At 41.0% G+C, this 23,118-nt stretch overlaps 1 protein-coding gene across 1 annotated transcript in view; it reads right to left on the reverse strand.

Annotated features, from left to right (window-relative positions):
- The window catches only part of AFG1L (AFG1 like ATPase), a 75,576-nt gene extending 52,909 nt beyond the window's left edge, over positions 1 to 22,667 (reverse strand). The window contains exons 1-2 of the mRNA XM_075707009.1: positions 22,562 to 22,667; positions 14,425 to 14,648 (exon numbers count right to left, since the gene is read on the reverse strand). Coding sequence (XP_075563124.1) covers positions 14,425 to 14,648; positions 22,562 to 22,667 — 330 coding nt within the window. The remainder of the gene's footprint in view (positions 1 to 14,424; positions 14,649 to 22,561) is intronic.
- Between the last annotated feature and the right edge of the window lie 451 nt (positions 22,668 to 23,118).

Genomic DNA, 23,118 nt, shown 5'->3' on the forward strand with positions numbered 1-23,118 from the left:
CAGAAGATCCTCCAGTTACCCTAAAATAAGGGTGGTCTTGTTTATTTCAGGGAGGGAATGGAGAAACGTGGGAGATGTAGGAAGATGAACTAAATGAATAAGCTTCTCCTTGCCCCTTGCTTCCATATTATCCCGAGGTGTATTTGTGGTCTCAGTATAATCATGTTCAACTGTTTGACAACAAATTTGCTTTTGCAACAATGATAAGATCTAAGGATGTTAAAGCTAATACTTAAAATGTACAAACCAAAGACACTAAAGGATGCACAAAATTTGAGTTTGAAGAGGAGAATTTAGGAATCTTTAAACGTATATTTTGAATGCTCACCACATCCTTTCAAATTAGAGCATCAACACAAATGTGTCAAAACCGTTGAGTCCTCCAAGTTTCATAATACCCATAACATTCTTTGCAATAACTTAAGAGAGCATAACTTAAGTGCTTCACCAAGTGTCATTATCATAAGGACATGCTATACAGCAGGAACCTTTTTTCCTTTTATAGATCAGTTGACTTAAAGACTTTTCTTTGAAAATTATTCATATGCTAAAATATTTACAACTCCATGAGAACACACACACATCAGGGTCCCCAGATTTACAGAATTTTCTCCTCTACTACCAAAACGTTTTACACATTTCTGTTTCAAAACTGCATGCCTTGCTTTGCTTCTATCACATCAGATTTTTCTTTTTTGTTTAAACTTCACTTTAATTAGTCAATACCCTACCTCATCTAAGAAATTATATTGGTCAAAACATATCCTTCATTCTGACAACTTCCTGTCCTTTCTTAAGTATCTTTAATTATGTGCAACTTCTTCCCACCTTCTCCCATACTCCCTGCCTTGAAACCAGAATCAAGCACCTCATTTCCTGGGAATATTTTCACACTGATTTGAGAAATTTTTAGGTGAAAATACATGGCAATACTAAAGTGGTTAATTAAAATATGCAAAATTCAAGAGCAAAGTCCCCAAACAGCAGATTTTCTTTTAAACACTAACAAAACTGCCTGTTTTCCCACTCTTTCAGACCTCCTTTTTGGTTGCTGTTGTAGCTGAAGACATTTTCAAGGTCTTGAATGGTGTTTACTATTGTTCATACCTCTTTTCAAAGCATGAAATAAGCTTAATTGTAAGTGAGGTCAAGTCATTAGTACAGCAACTCAACAACTCTTAAGATGTCCCAATTGGTATTATTTTGAAAAGCTAGAGATCCGAAACGTCTATGCAAACTCTTACGGCCTTGAACTTCAATTCAGAGGATCTCAAAATATCTCAAAATACAAGGCCATGCTTTCACCAAGTTGAAGATCAAAGTCATTGTTCAAATTTGAGTAATAATTTTGAAAAACAGAAGCCTGCTTGGTTTGCAGCAAGACTATTTGTTTTTTCCCCCCTCAAATTCATTCTAAGCTGATGCCCCAAAAAACCTGCATCATAAAAAAAAATACATAGTTTTATTATCAAAGGAAATGGATGGTGTCATGTGTCCCCCAACTACTGATTTCAGAAAGCTTTGACCTGTGAGGTAATGCAAGTCTCTCGGATAAACACTGAAATGCTTCTATTGTATTTGATATAAATATTTGTTCTCTAATCCTACTTTTACCATATTTTTAGTAAATTTTCAAAGCTCTTTGGATAAAAAGTGACAGATGAAGAACAAAACTAAAACCAAAGCAGACCATTCTTGTAATGGTTCAGAACTGCAAGAAGTTTCTATTTCTGAAATAACTGTTATTTTAGAAGAGGCTTCTGCAATTCTACCACAGAAGAAATCAAGCAATAAAATAAAGAATATCAGACTACAGAAGAGGCTGACAGAGAGAGGCTTCTCTCTCTCTCCCCCTCTCTCCTCCCTTTTCTCCACTGCAACCTCTCAACCACATTCTCTTCAATGACAGAACCAGGAAAAATGAGCATGCTTGAAATGCCATGCAGCACTGTTTTTTATTTCTAAAAAGATGTCAGTAGATCCTTTTCAACACAGATCTCACACTAAAAGCAGGTTAGTCAAGTTGCTAGAAACCTCCTGAAAAAGCAAAAAGTCAATCTACAAACCACTATGTGCAACTGATTAAAGTGTTTGACTTATTTCCAAAAAGTCCTTACGTAATTTAAAATACATCAATTTGTTTCATTTACATCTATTAAAACCCATTAAGTACAAAACGTTAAGCATAACAATGCCAATCGTTTTATCATAAACCAATTGTTAATGCCCATAGTATAATGTTTATCTTTTACCTCGTAGCATATTGAAAGTTACAAAGTACCAGGAGAATGCTAATGAGCTATGCACAAATACAGGGTTTACCTGCTCCCTATATCATTAGCACTTCCTGGAGACACCTTCTACTAGTTATGTGAACTACTTCCACTCATAAGCCTACACAAATCCTATTACACTTAGGCCAATTCCAGAAAGCAGTACTCACTGCCTCTTCTTGGCACAAAAAGCCTTTGTTCTACTCTTCAAAACTCAATCAAGTCTGCAACAGCATTCCTACCCTGAAAGTCCATCAGAGAAAAACATGTATTTTGCTTACTTAGAAAACTCCTCAACAGATGCAGACATATGACAAGCATATGATGTCACTGTCTACACCTGGTACAGTGCTCGATAGCTATGCTTTTATGAACTACCTATTCACAGCTGCGACTTATTCTGGGGAAAACCTTCATTAAGGATGCTGATTACAACTTTGCTGAAGCAAAACCTAGCCTGCACTGGAATTGAAACCATACTTTATTTGGCTTTATTTTATCTGAAAAGAAGCTCTGTTTGAATGTGATGGTGTGCTCCCCCTGATTTCCCAACCTGACCTTTTCCCATAACCCTGCTCAAGCAATAACCACCAGTGGCCATCGTGATGGATGCATCCAGCTCAAAGCAGATTCAGGGGAGACAGATAACAACACAATAGCCAAGGGCTAATTTATGGCAATGCGTCCACCTAACCATGGTGCTGGTCAATGTCCAACTCAAGCCAACTTTGGAAGAAACGAACATCTGCAGTTGGTATGTAAATATGACTATGCATCAATCATCTTACCCCCATAAATAGCGAGCAGCCCAAGAGCCCAAGTATGCCTAAGTGGTGGTGACCAAATGATGTTGAGTGAGGACGAAGCAAATGGCTATTGGGGTCTGGGAGTTTTCTTAAATTTAGGACCTGACCCAACAAACACACCCCATCCTATCACCAGCCGAGTAGCTTATTGGGCTGGAGGAATAGACACCATGGAGCAAGGTGAGCCCTCCATAATCCCCATTAAATCTCTACGAGAGCTCTCTACAGCTGTCACAAAAGCCGTTGGCATACAAGCCATGTACGAACGAGGACCCCATGATGTCCCACTATCTGCTACAGTAGACTTTGCAATGTTAAAACCATTGATTAGAGGAGCCCCAGCAATTCTTAAACCCTATCTAGTTGCAAAATGGGACAAAATTAAAACAGATCATGAATATAATAAAAAACAGGGCAATAACGCTCCTGAACAACTCCCTAAATCAGCGGAATTAATACACAGCATTGTTAACTATAGCCTTGAAACAGGCAGGGACGATGCACCAGCTGAAAAACAAAATCTGAAGCCCTGGGGAGGAGATCACAAAGTAAGACCTGTGAAACAGGGAACAGAAACTAGATCAAAGGGAAACAAATTTAAAAACCCACAGAGTCTCAAGAATGGAGAACTGAGAACAGATGAATGAATTATGGAGGAAGGCATTAGCCCTACGCATTTCCAGAGCCGCAAGTCAAGGTCACCCTACTGGCATTATCTTGAGCCTGACTGAAGCATTCCAGAAACGAGGTAACAGTGAAAGGAAGGAGCATATTTCAACTCCTCCGGCACCAGCCCCCAGAAAGGGAGACAACCCCTTCCTCCCCCTTAGGGAGGAATTGCAGGGCATGAAGTCAAAAAACAAGTAATGCCTGGAAGGCAATCGGGCCTGCCTGTCCGCAAAGTGGAGGCTTGTCAGTGGATAAGTGATGATGGCCCATATATTTATTCCAGTTGGTCCTCAAGGACAATTGGTTAAGTTTTTAATAGATATGGGAGCACAAATTTCAGCACTAACACAACAAGATGCTGAGAAGATGGGCGTGCAATCCAGACAGCAAAGAGTTAAGACTACCGGTGCGAACAAAGCGAGCGTTGTGCGCCAAACTGCCTGGGTCAATTTATTGCTCCTGGGCGAGAAGCGCATGGCAACTACTCACTTTGTAATTAAAGATCATCACGAAAATATTTTAGGTTTTGATGTTTTAAATGGACGAACCTGGCTCCTGCCGAATGGCAGCGCATGGTCCTTCAGCTCAAACATGGATCCTGATGCCGGCAGATATCAGGAGGCTCCAGCACAGGCACTTCACGCAGCCCCTGCCCTTTCCAAGTCAAAAGTCACTGACGATTTCTGCTGCGGCATGAAATGGAATTTCTGAAGTCATAGCTGATTTGGAGAAACGACAAGTTATCTCCAGAACCCACTCCCCATATAACTCACCTGCCTGGACAATTCAGCAACCAGATGGGAGGTGGTATTTAACAATTTATCAGCGCCTGAAGGCTAATAACAACCTGGCTAACAGCTACTGTACCGAACATGGCAAACTTAACAGCTACTTCAGAAGTAGCTGTGCACCCATGGATGGCAGCACTAGATGTAAAAGATACGTTCTTTATGGTTCCCTTGAAGGAGGAGGATAAAGAGAAGTTTGCTTTCACTTGGGAGGGAGCACAATATACCTTTAACAGACTCCCACAGGGGTATAAACATTCACCCACACTTGCTCATGCCACTCTTGCTGAACTTCTACAGACGGTCTCACTCCCTCAAGACGTGAAACTGTACCAATACATAGATGCTATTCTGATTTGAGGAACTTCCCCTGAGAAGGTAGGGGAAATGGCAGTAGCAGTATCGGAAGCACTAAATAAAGCAGAAATTGAGATTCCACCCAGAACATGTCAGGGACCAAGTAAAGAAGTAAAATTTTTAGGTACTTGGTGGACAGCAGGCAGTGCAGGGATTCCTCCAGACACCATAAGAAAAACTGAAGAGCTGCAAATGTCCCAATCAAAGAAGGAGTTACAACAATTAATGGGAACTTTAGGATATTGGAAGAAGCATGTACCTGGATTTTCTATCATTTTCCATCCATTATACTCACAGAAAGACAAACTCTGGGAGTGGAAATTAGAACATGAAGAGGCAGTCAAAACTCTAACTGAAGAATTAAAAACGTATCAGTCACTGGGACCAGTACACCCCCATGACCCTACTATAGCCAAATGGGGTTTCGTGGAACACACCACTTACTGTAACCTGTTCCAAACTGGCCTTGATGGGCCAAAAAGACCTTTATTGTTTAATTCAGCCGCATTTAAAGAAACAGAACAATGATACCCTGAATGGGAAAAGGGACTTCTATCTTTAGCCCAAGCAGTTAAACAAGTTAAGAAAATACATCAGGGACAATCTGTGCAAACTAGAGGACCATTTAATTTACTGGAAGCAATCTTAAAGGGGACTGCTCCCTCAGGAGTTGCACAAAAGCCCACCATCAGAAAATGGTATGCCTGCCTACCTACCTCTACCAGGAGTTGCAGCAAATATGCAATTAACTGAAGGACACACTAAGGTTTCCAAATTGCAGATGCCCATAAACACGGACTCTTTAGCACTACAACAACCTTTTAAACCTTCACCCATTCTGAATGCACTGCCCCTCACTGAGAGTACACCAACAGAAAACATTTGTTTCACCGATGCTTCAGCAAAAATGGTAAACGGCAATATAAGGCCATTGCACTAGATACTACCACTGGCAAACAAGTAATAGAAGAAGGTGAAGGCAGTGCACAAGTAGGAGAAATAAAAGCAATTGTTTTAGCAGCACAGAATGGAGCAAAAATCATATATGTAGACTCTTATGCTGTGTGGGCTGGTGCCACACAGTGGCTCTGTCAATGGGAAACCTTGAATTGGGAAGTAAATAGATCCCCAGTTTGGAGAAACAAAGATTGGCAATTATTACTAGATATAGCCAGGAAAACACCTTTCAAGATGGGATGGGTAAAAGCTCATGCTAAGGATAATCAAACATCCACAAAGTGGAATCAAAAGATAGATAAGCTAACTAAAATTGGGAAAATCACCTTAAATCCTGAGTGATATCGATTGAGAGAACGGTTACATCAAAACCTAGGCCACACAGGTAAAGCAGCACTTTATTTTGCTGCAGAGTAAAGGCTGGCCTATAAACAGAAAAACTTGTGAAACTATTCTTGCAGAATGTCCTCAGTGTAGACTGAAATTACAAGCAGATCATCCTGCTAAAGCACTACCTCTACATATCAATGAAAGGAAAACTTTATGTCTACATTGCATATTGATTATATCTGACCATTCAAATCCTCGGCAGAATATCAATACATCCTCACAGGAGTGGAAGTAGTCTCTGGCTTGCTTACAGCGACTATGTGTCGGAAAGCCAACGGGCAAAATACAGTGGGAAGGCTATTGTTTTGGTTCTCAAATCTACCTACTCCTGATGTTATCCAAAGTGATAATAGCTCACATTTTTCAGGTAAAGAAGTGCAAGATTAGGCAAAACAAGAGGGAATTAAATGGGTATTCCACACCCCATGCTACCCTCAATCAAATGGGATGATAGAAAGAGCTAACAGCTTATTGAAAAGGAATCTCAAACCACAGGAGGCTCAATGGGATACGTGACTTCCCAAAGTACTCCATCAATTAAATAATCAATACGGGCCTACTAGAAGCCCTGTAAGCCAAGCGTTCTTTGTAAAAACTGGGCTTAGCGCTCTACCTACTAGGAAAAGAGAGTATCTGATGACATTACAGCCAGGACAGCCTGTGATGGTCAATTTACCATCCATCAGTACTGTGCCTATGAATTTAACTAAACCTCATGGCCCACTTGCCTGGGAAGCTACCGATAGCAGTGGTGCAAAACATAGAATTAGTGCACAATTGATTTTTCCTTCTTTTTAACGGGGTAACCTGTTTGGACTCTCCCCACCAAAACAAGTATCTGTTTTCTCTTACAGCACCCCACAGGATGGCAAATGGAAATGCTGTGTTCATGTTACCATTCCAAACCCTAACAATGCTGCTCCTCTTAACCTGCGGTCAAAGAACCCTATAGTGGCCATGGTCTCAAGCTCATGTTAGGTACACTGGGAGTACGGGATGCACTCTAGTAAGGGAGATTTAAATCTTTCCACTGCAGACATGCAAGGAACTGAAATATACTTAGAAAATGAATGGAGCTGGGATGAAGTTGAAGCTGATAATAAAGTCCCCCAACTTCGGGGAACAGCAGGGAAAGAAATTAAAATAAGATGCCAGATGATCAATGGGTTTACCCATGAGAAGGCATCTCAGATTTCTGTGTACAACATTACGGCAAAATCAACAGCAAAAGATATGAAACTATATGCCTCTGAAAGATTGGACTGTAGGTACAATTTTACCTTAGTACAACCTGGTTTTGTAGTCTGCCTCTGGGCTCACTATAGCGTGGGACTATCATTTAAATTTAAAATACACATTACTGAGCCTGGTACAACAACATCTGCCCCAGTTATAAAGGACAAGAAAACTCTATCCCCCACAAATTTCCAAAATTGGACCGTATGTGATCAAAAATACAGGCCAGCAACAAGCATTATTTAATCCATCATGGTCTCTTAAACGAGTAGAACTGCTGACACAAATTAGTATCTCTACAATCAAACTGACCTGTTCACCATTCCTAAGTACGTCTTATGCAGGATCGTTAGCATGGTTACATGGGCAAATCCTCACCTCTCCAAGATGAACAAGGAGAGATGTGATCAGTATCACAGAGATAGAATTGGGAGTCTTAAATACTATAGATGCTGAAGTACTCGTAAATAAACTGAGCACAACAACGAGTGACTTAAAGTAGAACACCCATTGCAGTCTTCTTCGTTAGCACTGGGAACTAACCAATGGCTCTTATCTGATATACTGCCTCAGTGGGAAAGGATTAATGAAAGGGACCACCAACTGATTGCGGATGCACTCGGTGTAGCCCAAAATAATGTTTCTCTAGCTCTTAGTTGTATCCAGGCTCAACTGTGGATGCAATCTGTGGTAACAGCAATTACAAGAGAAAGTGAAGAGGGCACCTTACCCACTGGAATTCAAAAGGTAATTTGGGATAATGCAACTAAATTTGAAAAATTCCAGTCCTGGTGGTATTTAGTCAATTTTACCTATGACCCTAGCAACAATAAGGGCTTTTGTCTTAATCATATTCAATGCTTTGGTATATACCATATACCCAATCATTGCGCTAGGATTAAATCACAATGAAACTATACTCTATCCATCAGAATACAGAGTGTGGGCCCAATGAAATGGAAACAGATGGCAAACTGTTGACGTTAATGCATGCGTTGTACAGGAACAACAAAGATTTATTTGTGAGAGTAATACCATCAAAGCCCAAGATATTTGTCTTGACACAACAGAATGTTTTGTCACTTTGAAATACATCCCAATGAAACCCCTGAAACTGTACTTGTATATATTGGAAAAGGATGTTTGTATGAAAACCCTTTGTGATTTTATATTTGTAGATAACATTACTGTAGATACAAGCAATTGCTCAAATATTTGTGCTTGTAACTTTACTAAAATTATTCAGCTCCTGTTACATCTTATCAATTGCTACAGTCTAATTATACGTTAAGTCAAGATTTATTGCCCACACGCATCGGAATGGATCTTGCGTTGGTGAAGAAACTATTAGAACACAATGGCCTGTGCCAACTGCTAGAACAGGTCTGAAACAATGGACACAAAACTAATCACCATTCATCATGATACAGAAAAGATATACCATGTCTTGGAAAGAGTGAAGAAAGATGGAGAACACCGTTGGTAGGAAACTCTTCTTGGGTGGCCACCAACAGCAATGGGAGTTTTTTAATTTCATGCTTCACCCAGCTGTGATTTTACTAACTCCAACATTGATGTCTATTGCTTATAATCATATTGTATATAAAGGTTTGGTACATGATAAAACAAATAACCCAACTCAAACCACCCAAAACATACAAACTAATACATATCAAGTAGCAATACTTCACTATCTACTTGCCGTGGATCTGTAAGCGCATAAATTATCAATATACTATTTATGGTACAGAGGCAAGAGGTGACCATACCACCACTCTGTGAGAATAAGATGAATTGACCACAGTCATGGGGTGGAGCGTGACGGTGTGCTCCCCTCCACTCCCCAACCTGACCTTTTCCTGTAACCCTGCTCAAGCAATAACCATCAGTGGCCATCGTGATGGATGCATCCAGCTCAAAGCAGATTCAGGGGAGACAGATAACAACACAATAGCTAAGGGCTAATTTATGGCAATGCATTCACCTAACCACAGTGCTGGTCAACGTCCAACTCAAGCCAACTTTGGAAGAAACCAACATCTGCAGTTGGTATGAAAATATGACTACGCGCCAATCATCTTACCCCCATAAACAGCAAGCAGCCCAAGAGCCCTTTGAGCTATCCTGCATGGCAGCGGGCTGCACACCACAATCTCCCCTTGAGTAGGGACACCTCTCAAGGTTACTCCTCGAGGCTGAGGGAATCCTTATCAAATCACATCACATAGTAAGTGAATTGGGAATAAGCGCACTGAAACTCTGTAATCTTAGCTAAGTGATATAAAGGACTGACTGCGTGTATACAATCCTTTAGACATAAACCATTGACCAAGTCCGGGACTAAGTTTGGATCCAGCCACACCTAGACTCCTAAGGGAAGGAATCACAGAATCATAGAATCACAGAATGCTTTGGGTTGGAAGAGACCTTTAGAGGTCATCTAGCCCAACCCCAATGCAGTGAGCAGGGACAGCTTTAACTACATCAGGTTGCTCAGGTCCAACCTGACCTTCAATGTTTCCAGGGATGGGGCCTCCACTACCTCTCTGGGCAACCCATTCCAGTGCTTGACCACCCTCATTGTAAAAAATTTCTTTCTTATGTCTAGTCTAAATCTATTCTTCTTTAGTTTAAATCCATTACTCCTTGTCCTGTCACAACAGGCCTTGCTAAAAAGATTCTCCCCATCCTTCCTGTAGGCCCGCTTTAAGTACTGGAAGGCCGCTATAAGGTCTCCCCACAGCCTTCTCTTCTCCAGGCTGAACAACCCCAACTCTCTCAGCCTGGCCTCGTAGGAGAGGTGCTCCAGCCCTCGGATCATTTTTGTGGCCCTCTTCTGGACCCGCTCCAAGAAGTCCATGTCCTTGTCGTGCTGAGGAAGTTTAGAACACAAAGGGGTCCTCTCTGAACCTTGTGACTCAACGGGAGGGTCTCCCTAACAGTTTTGTCTGACTGTCTTCTATGCAGTAAATAATCAAATGTACCCTGCCATCAAATCTTGTTAAACCACTGTCGTGTTTACTATCAAATTTTGTTAAATCACTGTTTTATAGCAATAAATATATTGCTGCTTCTCTCTTACGAGTGAAGTGCATCGCTCCTTCTGTGACACTGAATTGGCAAATAACTTCCTCAAAGACAGCAGAAGAGAAACAAAGATGTTGTGACAACTTCTCCATCATGAATCGTTATTTGGGTTAATTACAAGCTAGCAGGCTTTAACAGATTTACACAAAACTCACTGCTCTCCTCCTTTCTGTGGTTTTGATGTATGGCACAGCACCATAGCGCTCACCTTGCTTATCAGTCTTCTTAAGATTACCACAGAGATATCAAGCTCTAGAAGAAAAACCTCAAACTGCAACAACGCTTATCCCAATAGCAAGTATTTCTACAGCTGCTTCTCACTGACTGTAGCATTAGTTCGAGGTATCAGCAAGCCATGCAACAATTTTTAAATGCTGGTTTAAAATTGAAGCATGGATTTGAAGCAATGTTAAATGAAAGAGAGGAGTGCTTTAAAGAACTAGTGAAAAAACACATTCTCAACCTAAAAAATGGCATTTGACCTTTTGCTTTTAAGACAGTGTCAGTCAGTCTGGCTTTACTGCAATTAGCACTGCTATACAGGGACAAAGTAGCATCACAATTTCCTAAGTAGAGTAAGATTAGTATTTGTTCTCCGCAATAGAGACTTTCTTCCCTATTCATGCTTTCCAATCAAAGAAACAGTAAATAACAAACCCTCACAATACTTGATCTACAAAGCCATTACAAGACACCTGCTCTAACAACTATAATGATTCAGGCCACTCCAGTTAACACAAGTCAGCTCTTAAAACTATTTTCAAAGGCAGCACTTTTAGAACAGAATATCCAAATACCCAAAACAGTTTACCAGAAAAGAACAAAATACTTTAGCCTACTGATCTTCAGGTTTGACAGCAAGACCAACACCTTCATCATAACATTTTTTCTAAAGAATGAAAATTAGTAAAAGTCTTGCAGTATGTCCAAAAGATAATGGAGGAGCAAGCCAGATAACTGGCTTCCTTTTGAGTTACTTCCTCTTTTACAGTCCAGGTATAGTGTCTAAAGCAATTTTGAGATGGGTAATTTAAAATATTACAAGCTCAACACCAAAGCTTAAGACGACAACCAGACAGATGAAAAAAAAAACCCCGAACTTTTCACATTGAGCATCCTCAAGATACAAAACTGTGGCCTGCTAGATTACACTCACAGAAGTAATTTGGCAAGCTGAATCCAGCTTCATCTCCTTACACTTATGCAAAAACAGTTTCAGGCACACTGCCATATTACTTTGGATAACAAAGATAAGCAATAACCATTTTTGAAAGAGGAAATTTTTATTTGGTACTTGCCCAAATTGAATCAGGAGGCTGGTTTAGACTCAAGAGTTAGCCTACAAAAGCATCAAGACAACATGGATCCGCAGGCACAAACCCACATACAGTATAAGTGTTTTAAAATACCATAAACATACAGTTTTCAGACTGTATTTACCATTGTTACACTGGTTTTATGTCTTTAATAATTTTAATTAAAGAAATCACAAAAGTAAACAGGTAAGTAATGTGATGAGCTGACCCACCAGCCAGAGCAGGCAAAAATACACCCCAAACCATTCTTTGGCTCCAATTCCCACATCGGAGTTAAAATCATTGAATGATTTCGGTTGGCAGGGACTTCAGGGAATCATGCGGCCAAACCCCCTGTTTAAAGCTGGGTCATAGAATATCTCAAGTTGGACGGGACCCATAAGGGTGATCAGGGGTCAACTGCTTCCAGAACAGAAATTCCAAAGACACACTTGTTGCCCTCTAGGAACAGTCTTGCCTTAGCACTTTGCTTCCTACTCTTCACTACTCCCGTGTTTTTCCTTCCAAAGGGCCTGACTTCGGATCCATGAAATTATTTTGCATTCAGGTTTCTTCTCACTGTATCTCAATAAGGGAGAGGGAGAGGGAAGAGCCTTCCTAGGTGTTTAGTCTGCTTCCTTTCTTCAGCAAGCAGGAAGACATTTCTGCCATTTCCAGTCAAGCATATGATTAGCAAATACATGCTCTCCAGCTACATATATGAGTTTAAAGCATTCAATGGATGCTGAAGGCAGTCTGATACACGAGCACGTGTCCCAATGCTCTGCACTCTGCTATACTTGCCTATTTGAAACAGGCACATTTACAGGTAAGACACAGGCCATTTACAGGTAGGATACTTGCTCTCATACCAACATTCTCTTCTCTACTTTTTTCATGCCTTGAAGCTAACATACATTGCCTGAGCCTCAGAGTGGTAACTTGTCATTTGGTGCCTAAAGCGCAGAGGACAGCATGTCATTTAGAGACACTTGAGCCCTGTAGGCTTTGGCTCCCCTGATCTCATGCTACATCATTTAGGCTTGCCATGCAAATAAAATACAGTATTTGTGCCAGGTAATAGGAGAATTTGGGGCTGTAATGGGAAGTATATGGTTAGGTAACAAGTTCAATAGAGTTAGATATTTAGATTTATGCCCATGAGATGAGGTGTGTTGCCTAAAGGATGCTGAGAAAGGCTGACAGAGATTTATTAGCAAGGCCTGCAGCTGACTGCATACCTTGACTGGAAATGTGAAAGTTACTTCTGATGAAAAAAGGTGCAAGATAAAAACAAAAACACTCAGTGGCTGGCTAGGAAGAGCAGTGACAGCTTCCAGGCATCCTCCTCTTAGGGGCAGGGAGGTATCTTTCCAGTGCAGGCAGGGAAAGTGAAGATAATGATGGCAATGAATATTTTGCCATGCTTTTTTCCCAGCACTATACTTTTATCATCAGACTCAGTTAAACACCCTATTCTTGCTGCTCCCCCTCACTGTGTTTATGACTATCTGTGCTGACTGGAGTATGCTAATCATGCGCAAATGAAGCATATTCACTGGTCGGTCAGCTTCTGTGCACATCTACGACGGCCTAATATTTACCAAGTAAATAAATGTCTTATCTACTTTGCTGGGTGCTATGTTTGGTTTTCTGGGATATAAACTCAAATCCACACAAGAGGCAAGGAAAGCTGAGGAGGGATTCTCACACCAGTTCTAGTTGCTTCCCATGAGAACCTGCCATAACAATGCTACCAAGATTTGCAGGTGCAAGGCCACAAGAGCAACAATCTGAGAATAACAGCATGAGAACAAGACATGAAAAATACTGTCATAGAGGCTATGGAAAACATTGTGTCAACAGCTTCAGGGAAAAGTTACAGAGCTGCAACAGCAGACTACTAGCATTGCTAATGCTAAAGGCATTATGGTTGCTAAGGTGCTGCGCAACAGGGATATGTCTGAATTTTTGCTAATACTTTGAAAAGGAGCTGTGATGCCCCCAAAAACACAGCTGGGGTGCAGATCACACCTCCTTCTCCTTTCCTTACCTCACGTAGAAACTAATAACACTGGAAAGAATAGACTTTTTTTTTTTAAAGTCATGTCTGATCTATATTATAATGTTTTGCAAAGCTATATTATTTAGACTCTGCTCACTAATTTCACTTATATTCATAGAAGACCTGTTAGAACACAAAACATCAGTGTTCAGTATGTGTAACCCAAACACAATGTGCTTGAGAATTAAAACCTGGTCTAGGCCCTTCTCTCCTGTAGTGAAATGACATTTTTAGAAAGGCAGACGGTGAACATAACCAAAATCATATCAGATTTTCTTACAGAATTATTTCAATAATATTTAATTTGGTTACTTCTAGAGTGCCACTGGAATTTTACAAACCAAAAAAGTAAGAACAGAGATCCAAACATGAACAATGATCTATCTGGAAAGACCCAGCTGCAAAAGTAAGACTTGTATTAATAACAGAAATTTATGTATTTTAAGCACATTCTTATAAGCAAATATAAATGCAAAAAAATATTTTTATCATTTACCTCACCTTTGAGAAAAGATTTTTTGAACTGATGCTGTAGCCTTTAAGGCTCTCGTGCAACTTCTGCAGGTGCTGCACAACTCTTCTTTGTTGCTCATCATTCCTCAGCTCTTCTTGCTTAATCAGAAAGTCATAATGTTCTAAAGGTCCACTGCAAACCAATAAGGCTCTGGCATTAGCATCTGTAGGAGTACCAGGGACTGTCTTCTCATCTGCCTGAGCTGTGTATGCTGTAAAATGAAAAGTAGATTATTAATAGAGAAATTTTGAAAAGCATCCTCTTATATTCATAAACATTCTTAACAGTTTACACAAAGGCATATATACATCACTTACCTACACAACCACTAGAGTTATGTTACTTTGTTTTTCATTAAATGAGCTTCTAATTTTATTACTAAACACCTTCCCCCCCACCCCCAAATTGGAGCAAAACCATTTTAAAATTCCAAAGTGCATTTCACTGAATAGATTAATACTTCAGAGAGAGGTGGGCTAAACTAGGCAGAAAGAATTTAAAAGCCAGCAAACAGGACACCAAAACAGAAGTTCTGTAAGTAAGTTGAAAGAGTCAGAGGCCATACTAAGCAAGGCAATAGCTGTGAAGCCGTGCAATGCCACAGCCTGCTCTGCTGGCATTATCTTCTGCCTAGAAGAGACAGGGCTGTGCCCAAGCAGGAATTCTGGGTTGGTTTTTTTTTTAAAAAAAAAAAGTCAGAGTTGCTAGACATAAAGTGAGATATAACTAGGAAAGGAAAAAACATACAGGATTACAAAGAAGACTTGCTAAATCACTACAATCAGAAACTTAACAATGAAAGACACTGAAAAGGTATTTAATATCTTCTCTGTTTCCACTATCATTTAGAAGGTTAAGTATAATCATGAGTAACACAATTTGCAGCAATGATAAAAGAAATATATTTGAGTAGGAAAAACGCATATCATAGACTACACAGATATTTTTAACATTGTGAGATCTAAGGGAATTTATCCCTAAATGCTTTAGGTAAGTTTCCTAAGCAACACAATAGCCTCTAACAGCTTTCTTTGAGGCCTCACTGAAAGCAGGTGAGGTTCCAAAATACTAGGAAAATTTAACAATTTTTGTCTTTAAAAAGGAGAGAAAGGCAGGTCCAGAAATTCATAGGCCAGTCAAAACAACTTCAAAACACTCAAAAATACAGGAACAGGTACAATGAGATTTTTTTTTTTTTTTAAATAAAGCACTTAACAAGATAACAACATAAATAAAAGGCAACACCAGCTCCTCAGGAACAGCACGAGATCAACAAGTTTTCCTCTCTAATCAGGTAACATGCTTAGTGGGTAGAGGAAAAACAGTTTAATTGCAGTAACACTTTTGTCATTGGGTCACAAAGCATTCTCATATATGAAGTAGGAAAGTAAGTTGCAAATTAAATTACTTTTGAGCAGGTACCAAAACAGCTAGAAAAACTACATGTAATGAATAATCACTACAGTTAAACTAGGTGCATATTTGCAGTAGAGTTTCAGAGAGGGCTCAGAATTTCAGCTTGGTGCAATCCAGAATTTCCATTCCTGACCTGTATATGGCAAAATACAATACACGGACTGGGAACACAGATAATGGCAAGTCAGGAGGAGACTGAAAACACCCTGGAAGGCAAAGCAATTCTGACAAACCTGACAAAGACTCTAATACAAATAGGATGCAATTCAACAGGGACAAAGTATGGTGCTTAGACGAAATAAATAACTGAAGAGATGAGGAAAAGCCACCTAAAGAGCAGCTCTGCAGAAAAGGATCCAGGGGTTACAATGCATCACAAACTGACAGTGAGACAGCATCATAACACTATTAGAGGAAAAAATAAAAAACCACAAGAACTCCAATGTGTATATATGAGGGGCAATACAAGCACATATGAAAAAAACTGTTCTATTCAATACTGGTATAGTCTGCCCTGGAACACACTTTTCAATTTTCACATCATATTTCATGAGAGGTATGAACTAGATGGGAGAGTAGAAGATTATTTAAAGGACTATTTGTTAAACCATGGATCACAGCCCACACAGAAGTTGTAAGAGGCACAAGAAGTTTTAAATTGCTACAAGAAACATAAAATGAATATAGTTATAAAAGAGAAGGATAAAACTGAACAATTACATTAAATTATGCTTATTTATTGCAAGTAACACCTTAGTTTCTCCAAAGCAAGACAGTCACCGTTTACATCTGCAGCCAATAATTACGCCAAATTCTCCTGCCCCGAAGGAATTAAGTTACTGCTATGAATTAAAAGTAATTAGCTCATCCCTAGCTAAAGAGATCACATAAAGAGAGGAGTTCAAAGTCTGTTACTGCAAAAATTTGAGTAGAAGACTAAAGAAAAGCACATAGCTACCTCCAGATACACACAGGGTACTGAGAAAAGGAAATAAACTGTATTTATACAGTTACCTTAATAACTGTAATTAAGGCAGTGAAATCAATTAATAGTCTAGAAGTTGTGAAACTTTCATTGATGGAGATTGAATTTTAAAAATAAGTTTGACAAAAATCTGTCAGGAACAGGTCAGCAATACCTGACCCGACTCCAAAGGGAAGGGGAAAAGGCATAGATGATCTCTCAAAAGTTTTTTTCATCTTGCTTTCAACCATTCCACTCCCACATAAAGTCAGCCTCCCTCCTGCGATCTGTACCTCTTAAACTATCCATGCCTTCACAACGTGTAGAGCTTGATGGCTCTAAAAGCTCCAATGCGAGGAACAGCCCGTGACCCATTATACCTATAAAGCCACCAGTTCCTACTGCTTACCATAAGATTGAAGAAAAAAGGAAAAAAAAAAAAAAAAAAAAGCAAGCTGATTTAGGGATAAGAAAGGGTTGTGGCTCATGACCTTCCTGACCATGGACAAAGCACACCGGTAAGACTGCTCAGAATCATGTTTTTTGTCTCAGATTACATGTACTTACAGCTAACCATCCCGGGAGTGGAAGAAAATACTTCGTTATTAACAGACGACAGAGATGGAGAGTATGTGCAAGTGATGACAGTGGGCGTCATGGGACAAATTACTCACTGTTCTCCTAAAATAATACTGAATGCTGGGATTTAAATACGATGGGGGTACACTATAATACACCACCAGGAGACACCCAATAACTGGTAAGTGATAAACTCAAACTTGTAGCTGCAAAATAAAGGCATATGCTCTTAAAAATTGCATAGGGGTTTTAGAGGTAAGTCAACAGAAGACAGCTGTTCAACTGATAAACTATCCTAAGAGACAGAAAAAAATGTGGGTCTTCCATTCTAACCTGCATTTTGTGGGTTAGATTGCAAAAATCATTCGCACAACTATGCTTCTATAGTAATCTATTCCCAAACTGATAAAGAAAAGGAAACTTTAGAAATTTTAATACATAGCAGAGGAATACCAGGCAATTACCTTCCATAATTTTTACATCAAGGAAACTACTGTTAGAATAGGAACCACCTATGATTCAGCGCAGTAGTTGTACTCCTACAGCCTTCTCTTCCATATTGCAAAAGGTGGGCTTTCATTTATCTCTTCCTGTTTCATTATCTAATCTTTGTATTACATAAACTGTTACTCAACTTTTATTAGCTCCCTTCTTAAATCTTTAAGCGTCACACACAGAAAAAGCATCTTCTATCTCTACGTAGTATTCTAGATACGACTATAATTGAAGCACAGTGTCAAGTCATTATTTACCTAGTTACATAAAACAGTGTAAAACTACAAACATGCTTTTATCCATAACCTATCTTTCCCACCTCCAGGGTGCAGGACAGCGTTGGATATTACCACATTTAGCCTGACATTCACTGCTTCTTTAAGAGTTGCCACCAGGTTGCAAGTTTTTATCCAATTCCTATTCTTAAAACATACATATTTAAGTGTAATCTCACTTTATTTCAAGCCATAAAATCAGCTGCTTGCATTTGCCTTTCTGCTTGCCTATCCAAGGATCACAGACCAAGTTGCAGTGAAGACCTACTGTGATACACACAAAAAAGTCCTGCCTTGGAGAAATCTGTGGGGAAAAACTCACCAAAGCCCCCCAAAAATTACTAATGTATAAATGCCTAATGAAAATGCCAATGTGAAATTATAAAATTTCCCTTAAAGTGAGGAGCTTAAGACACACCTTCAGTAAACTTGGCATTAATTTACCACTGCAAAGACAAGAGCCTACATAAAAATAAAAAAGAAAAAGTGTTCTTAACTCCAGGGACCTTCTGCTCTGGAAAAGAGCAGCAAATTGAAAAACTAATCAGTATGTTGTTGAGTTTTCCTACTGCCACTTGGAACTGATGTCTGAGATGACACAGGAAAAAGGCATGCAAGTTTCAATGACACCACTTATGAGAGCAACAGTCACAGCTGAGGCAGGCACTAGAGTTATTTATGTAAGAAGACAAACTGAAATGGAAGCTAGGTTGTAGCATATCAAAAGCTGATCTTGACAGCAGGCAGGAGGTTGAGAGCCCAGAAGGATAACCGAAGTAAACACCACTCACCCTGGCAATCCTTATTTTTTCCTAGTAGTTGGATTTCATTATGTAAGGTTTTGAACTGTGATGTCTAAAACCTGTCAGAAGAGAATTCCCATGACAAAAATCCTAGCAAATCCTTGTCTCCCCCGTATTGCAGGGCCTAGGAAAAGAACCTGGGCTTCCCTGACATTAATTTCATCTTTGCTATCTTTCCATGACTGCAGAAACTGACAACTTTGAATTTATTAATCTGTAAGTTTTCAAGTAACACAAAAAGATTTCATGTGAATTTAAGATGATTATTCACTTCTGGGAGAGAAAAAATATTGTACTTCCACAGATGAATTCAAATTGGGTCTGCAAGACCCCTTGCTGCCATTGAACTAAACATCTTTTAAACACATGATTAGAATTTTAGACCTTTAATGGGATGAAATATAAAGAAAAACCATGACAGACAGATAATAGCCAGCTAAAGAAGCAAAGATCAAACAAATGGAACTGAACTTCTTTTATTGCAAAAGGTAAGTCACGCTTCAGATTACAGTATTCACCTCACTATAGGGTCACTCACAGTATACATGAAAATGTGTATTATTGATTTGGGAAACAAAGCTGAAACAAGCACTTTAGGGGACTGATGATTAAAAAAAAAAAAAAAGAATCACCTCTAACTATTGTGCCGTATGTATGCTTCAAACCACTCCATTATGGAAACGTTCAGAAATAGTTTTCATTCATGGAGATTAAGGCTGGAAGACAACATTGACCTTTCGAAGTATAAGGGAAGTTAAATTTACCTAATTACCCCTGAACTGTGCTCAAGAATTGTGTTTGATTACAGCATATTTTGAAGAAAATTCAAATTCTGAAGACATAAGAGATGGAGAATTAACCATTTCCTATGACACTCTGCTGTAATGGTTAATTACTGTTCGCTTTAAAGATAAAAAAATCTTTCCAACTAATAGTTGTTTGAGAACTCCGTCTAAACGAAACTCATGGAGGTTACAACTGCACCAAAGTTAATGACCCCAAAATCACCCAACTGCCACCTTTGCTGACAGTCACAATCAAGAAGCTGGAACAGCTTCTGCTAAACCAGTGTTAAGGTACCGTACAGGAATCACATCTGTTTCATTACTGCTCTGCAGACAGAATTCTGCCTTGAGAGCTTTTGACAAACACTGGAATTCATATGGCAGGAGAAAAAAAAAAAAAAAAGGTAAGAGAAAGCAATTTTTAAAAACTGTCCTGTTTTCAACAAGCCAAGCTGAAGTTCAGAATATGGGATTTGGGTCACAATGAAGCAAAACTGCTTCAAACCCCCAAACCCTTAATGTAAAGCTGCTAAAATCGCCTATGAAACACAGATGCCATGACAGAAGACAACAACTTTGACGTTAGAGGGCACTTTTATCAACAGGCAGACGGTGGTATCAGAGACCTCGCTAAACTCATAATTAAGCCGGTAACAGAACCTCTGCAAAATCTTTCGTTCTTAGATGATACCACAATGATGGGGAAGGGCAACAGCACAGTCTTGTAGCTCCAAAGATTATTTTCCTGGAGGAGAATGGGAATGAAGGCAGCAAAAGATCAGAAAAGACAATTTTTTTGCATGCTAGTACCTGTGGATAGTAAAAATGTTCTCTTGTCTCATCTTTTATTAAATATATGTGCAAGTTTTTTCAGGATCAAACAGGTAAACTGCCCCATGGTGTACAAGGATTTGCATGAGTTAAGCACATGCACTGAAGTTAAGCACATACGTAAACCTGAAGAACAGCAAAGACTTGGCATGTAAGCTTCTCAGGAAAGAGATCATGTGTTGGTTATAAAGCAGAAAACACATTTACAGTCCTATAACACCAAACAACTGCTCCTTTCAAAATATTTTACAATGCTTAATGAGAAGAATGGGAGAGGACACCATCTGAAAAATTACTTTCCAATGCTTAATAGAACGCTTAGAAAAGCAAAGTCCAACCAGCCATACTGGGTGGGTGGGAAGAGGCTAAGTTATCTGCACAAATTGAAAGTGTTAGGCCAGTATCATGTAAAAACAAATGAAAAAAAAAAAAAAAGCCACCTGCTGACAGAAGCAGTTCAAATCAGATGAGACAGGGTGCAGCTAAGATACAAGAAAAATTACTATCCTGCCATCTTTGTCTCATTATATGACCTTAAATGAATCACTGAACCCGTATTTAGCCTTTTTGCAGTCTATCATTCAGGCAGTATATGAAGCAGTATTTAAGTTTCTAGAGAAACACGTGACTTGGAACTAGAATTCTGCTTTTGTGCCTGCAATGCCTGTGACATGATTCTGAAATAAGATTATGTGTACTATTTCCATACACCACCTATTTAATCTGACCTACAGATGAAAGTAGAAAAAGACAGAAAAGTTTATCAGTGAAATTGCAACTTTACACAAATACTACTTGTGAAGTCTTTTAATTAAGGAAAGGTATAAAAGCGTGGAAAGCAAATCATAAAAACAAAGGACTATAATCCAGTGATAATAAAAACAAGATTATAAATCAATTCAATGACGGCCACCCACCTCTGTAGATGTCCTCAAACACCAAATGTAAGGGACCGCCTTCCTTTTTAACATGGAAGCTGAAGAACTATGGCTAAAGCCACTGGATTTGCTCTGACAACTTTTTTAAAATGGTAGTATGTCGGTAATAAAAAACAATCTACACACTATAGTATTAACTGTAGTGCTTATTTAATCAGCATTTTCAGTCTATTTTCGGGTATTTTCAGTCTATTTTCCTTCAGATGTATAAATATTGTACAGTCAAAATGTAATGTGTGTATATGAACATTTATCAACCCTCCCAGACCTTCTTTCAGACTTCTGGCACCCACCTGAACTCAACTGAATCCCCACGCTTTCGTCAGACCGGTACAGGACGAATAGCTCTCACTGAAGAAAAAAAGCCCTCTGGCTCCTAACCTAAGCCTCAAGTTAACAAAGTTCCCCACAAATTTGCATATTACACTGACTTTTTCAGTGAGGCTGCCAGATGGAGTTCAGCTCTTTACGTCGGAGGATCCTTATGGGAAAAGGCTCCCTGAGGCAGCCTGAAGCACAGCGGAAGCTTTGGCGGGCACCAGCGCACTCGCCGCCCACCCAGCTGCACCGCAGCCCTACTGACTAGAGGAAAGCGGCGGCGTTAACCGGGCAGTCGCCGGGCCGTTCACGGATCCCCGCCGCTCCAGGGGGCTGGGGCCGGCTCCCGGCGCCAGCCCCCAGCCGCGCCGCCCGGGGACGCGGGTCCCCTCCGGGGCCGGGGCGGCACAGGCCGCCCTGGCCTGCCCGGGCGGGGGAACATGAGGACACGGAGAGGGCACGCCAGCGCCGCGGGGCCGGTGAGTGTCCCGGCGGCTGCCGCCTGCCCAGCACCGGCGAGCCCCCTCCCCTCGGCCCGGACCCCCCTCCGCCGGAGGGGAGACCCGCGGCGCGGCGGGACGGGACGCACCGGCTCCCGCGGCCGCTCCACGGTGCCCTCCCTGCGCGGTGCCCCGGCAGCTTGTCGCTCGCCCTCCTTTCGCCCGGCTGCGGGCAGGGCAGGGCGCAGACCGGCAAGCCCCCTCCCGCGGCGGTACTGACCTCTCCGCAGGACGGCGGCCCGCGCCGGTAGCAGGCGGGCGGCGCGCCGCGCCGAAGCCCGCAGCAGGCAGCGCGCAGTAACCAAGGGCGACACGGGCGCCGCCATCTTCCCGACACGGCTTCTGCGGCGGCGGCGCGGGGCGCGCTGGGAAATGGAGTCCCGCCGCCCCCCGGGGCAACGGCCGCGGGCCTTCGGGGGAGCCCGGCGGAGGCCGGTGCTGGGCGAGTCGTTCCAGCGGGGCTCCGCGGCTCCTCGCCCTCCCCTTGCCCCCCCAAACCGAGCCGCAGGCTGTGAGGCGGCCCCTGGGGAGCGGGACGACCAGCACAGGAGGCAGAGCCGGCCGCACCCGCCCCAGGGCCGCGCTCCCCGCGCCGCCGCCGCGGCCACTCGGCACAAGTCGCGCTTCGCAGACCCACCGGGTGCCACGCTGCTGCCATTTACAGCACCTCACCGCTGTATCCACGCACTCAAATTTTCCAAACAACTTCCTTGTCGCCTGTAATTTGTATTACAAATTACGCCAGGGCTGCATAAGATGCAGCAGCTTTCTTGCCAG

Source organism: Pelecanus crispus, chromosome 3 (genome assembly GCF_030463565.1).
Source record: "Pelecanus crispus isolate bPelCri1 chromosome 3, bPelCri1.pri, whole genome shotgun sequence".
Lineage (NCBI taxonomy): Eukaryota > Metazoa > Chordata > Aves > Pelecaniformes > Pelecanidae > Pelecanus > Pelecanus crispus.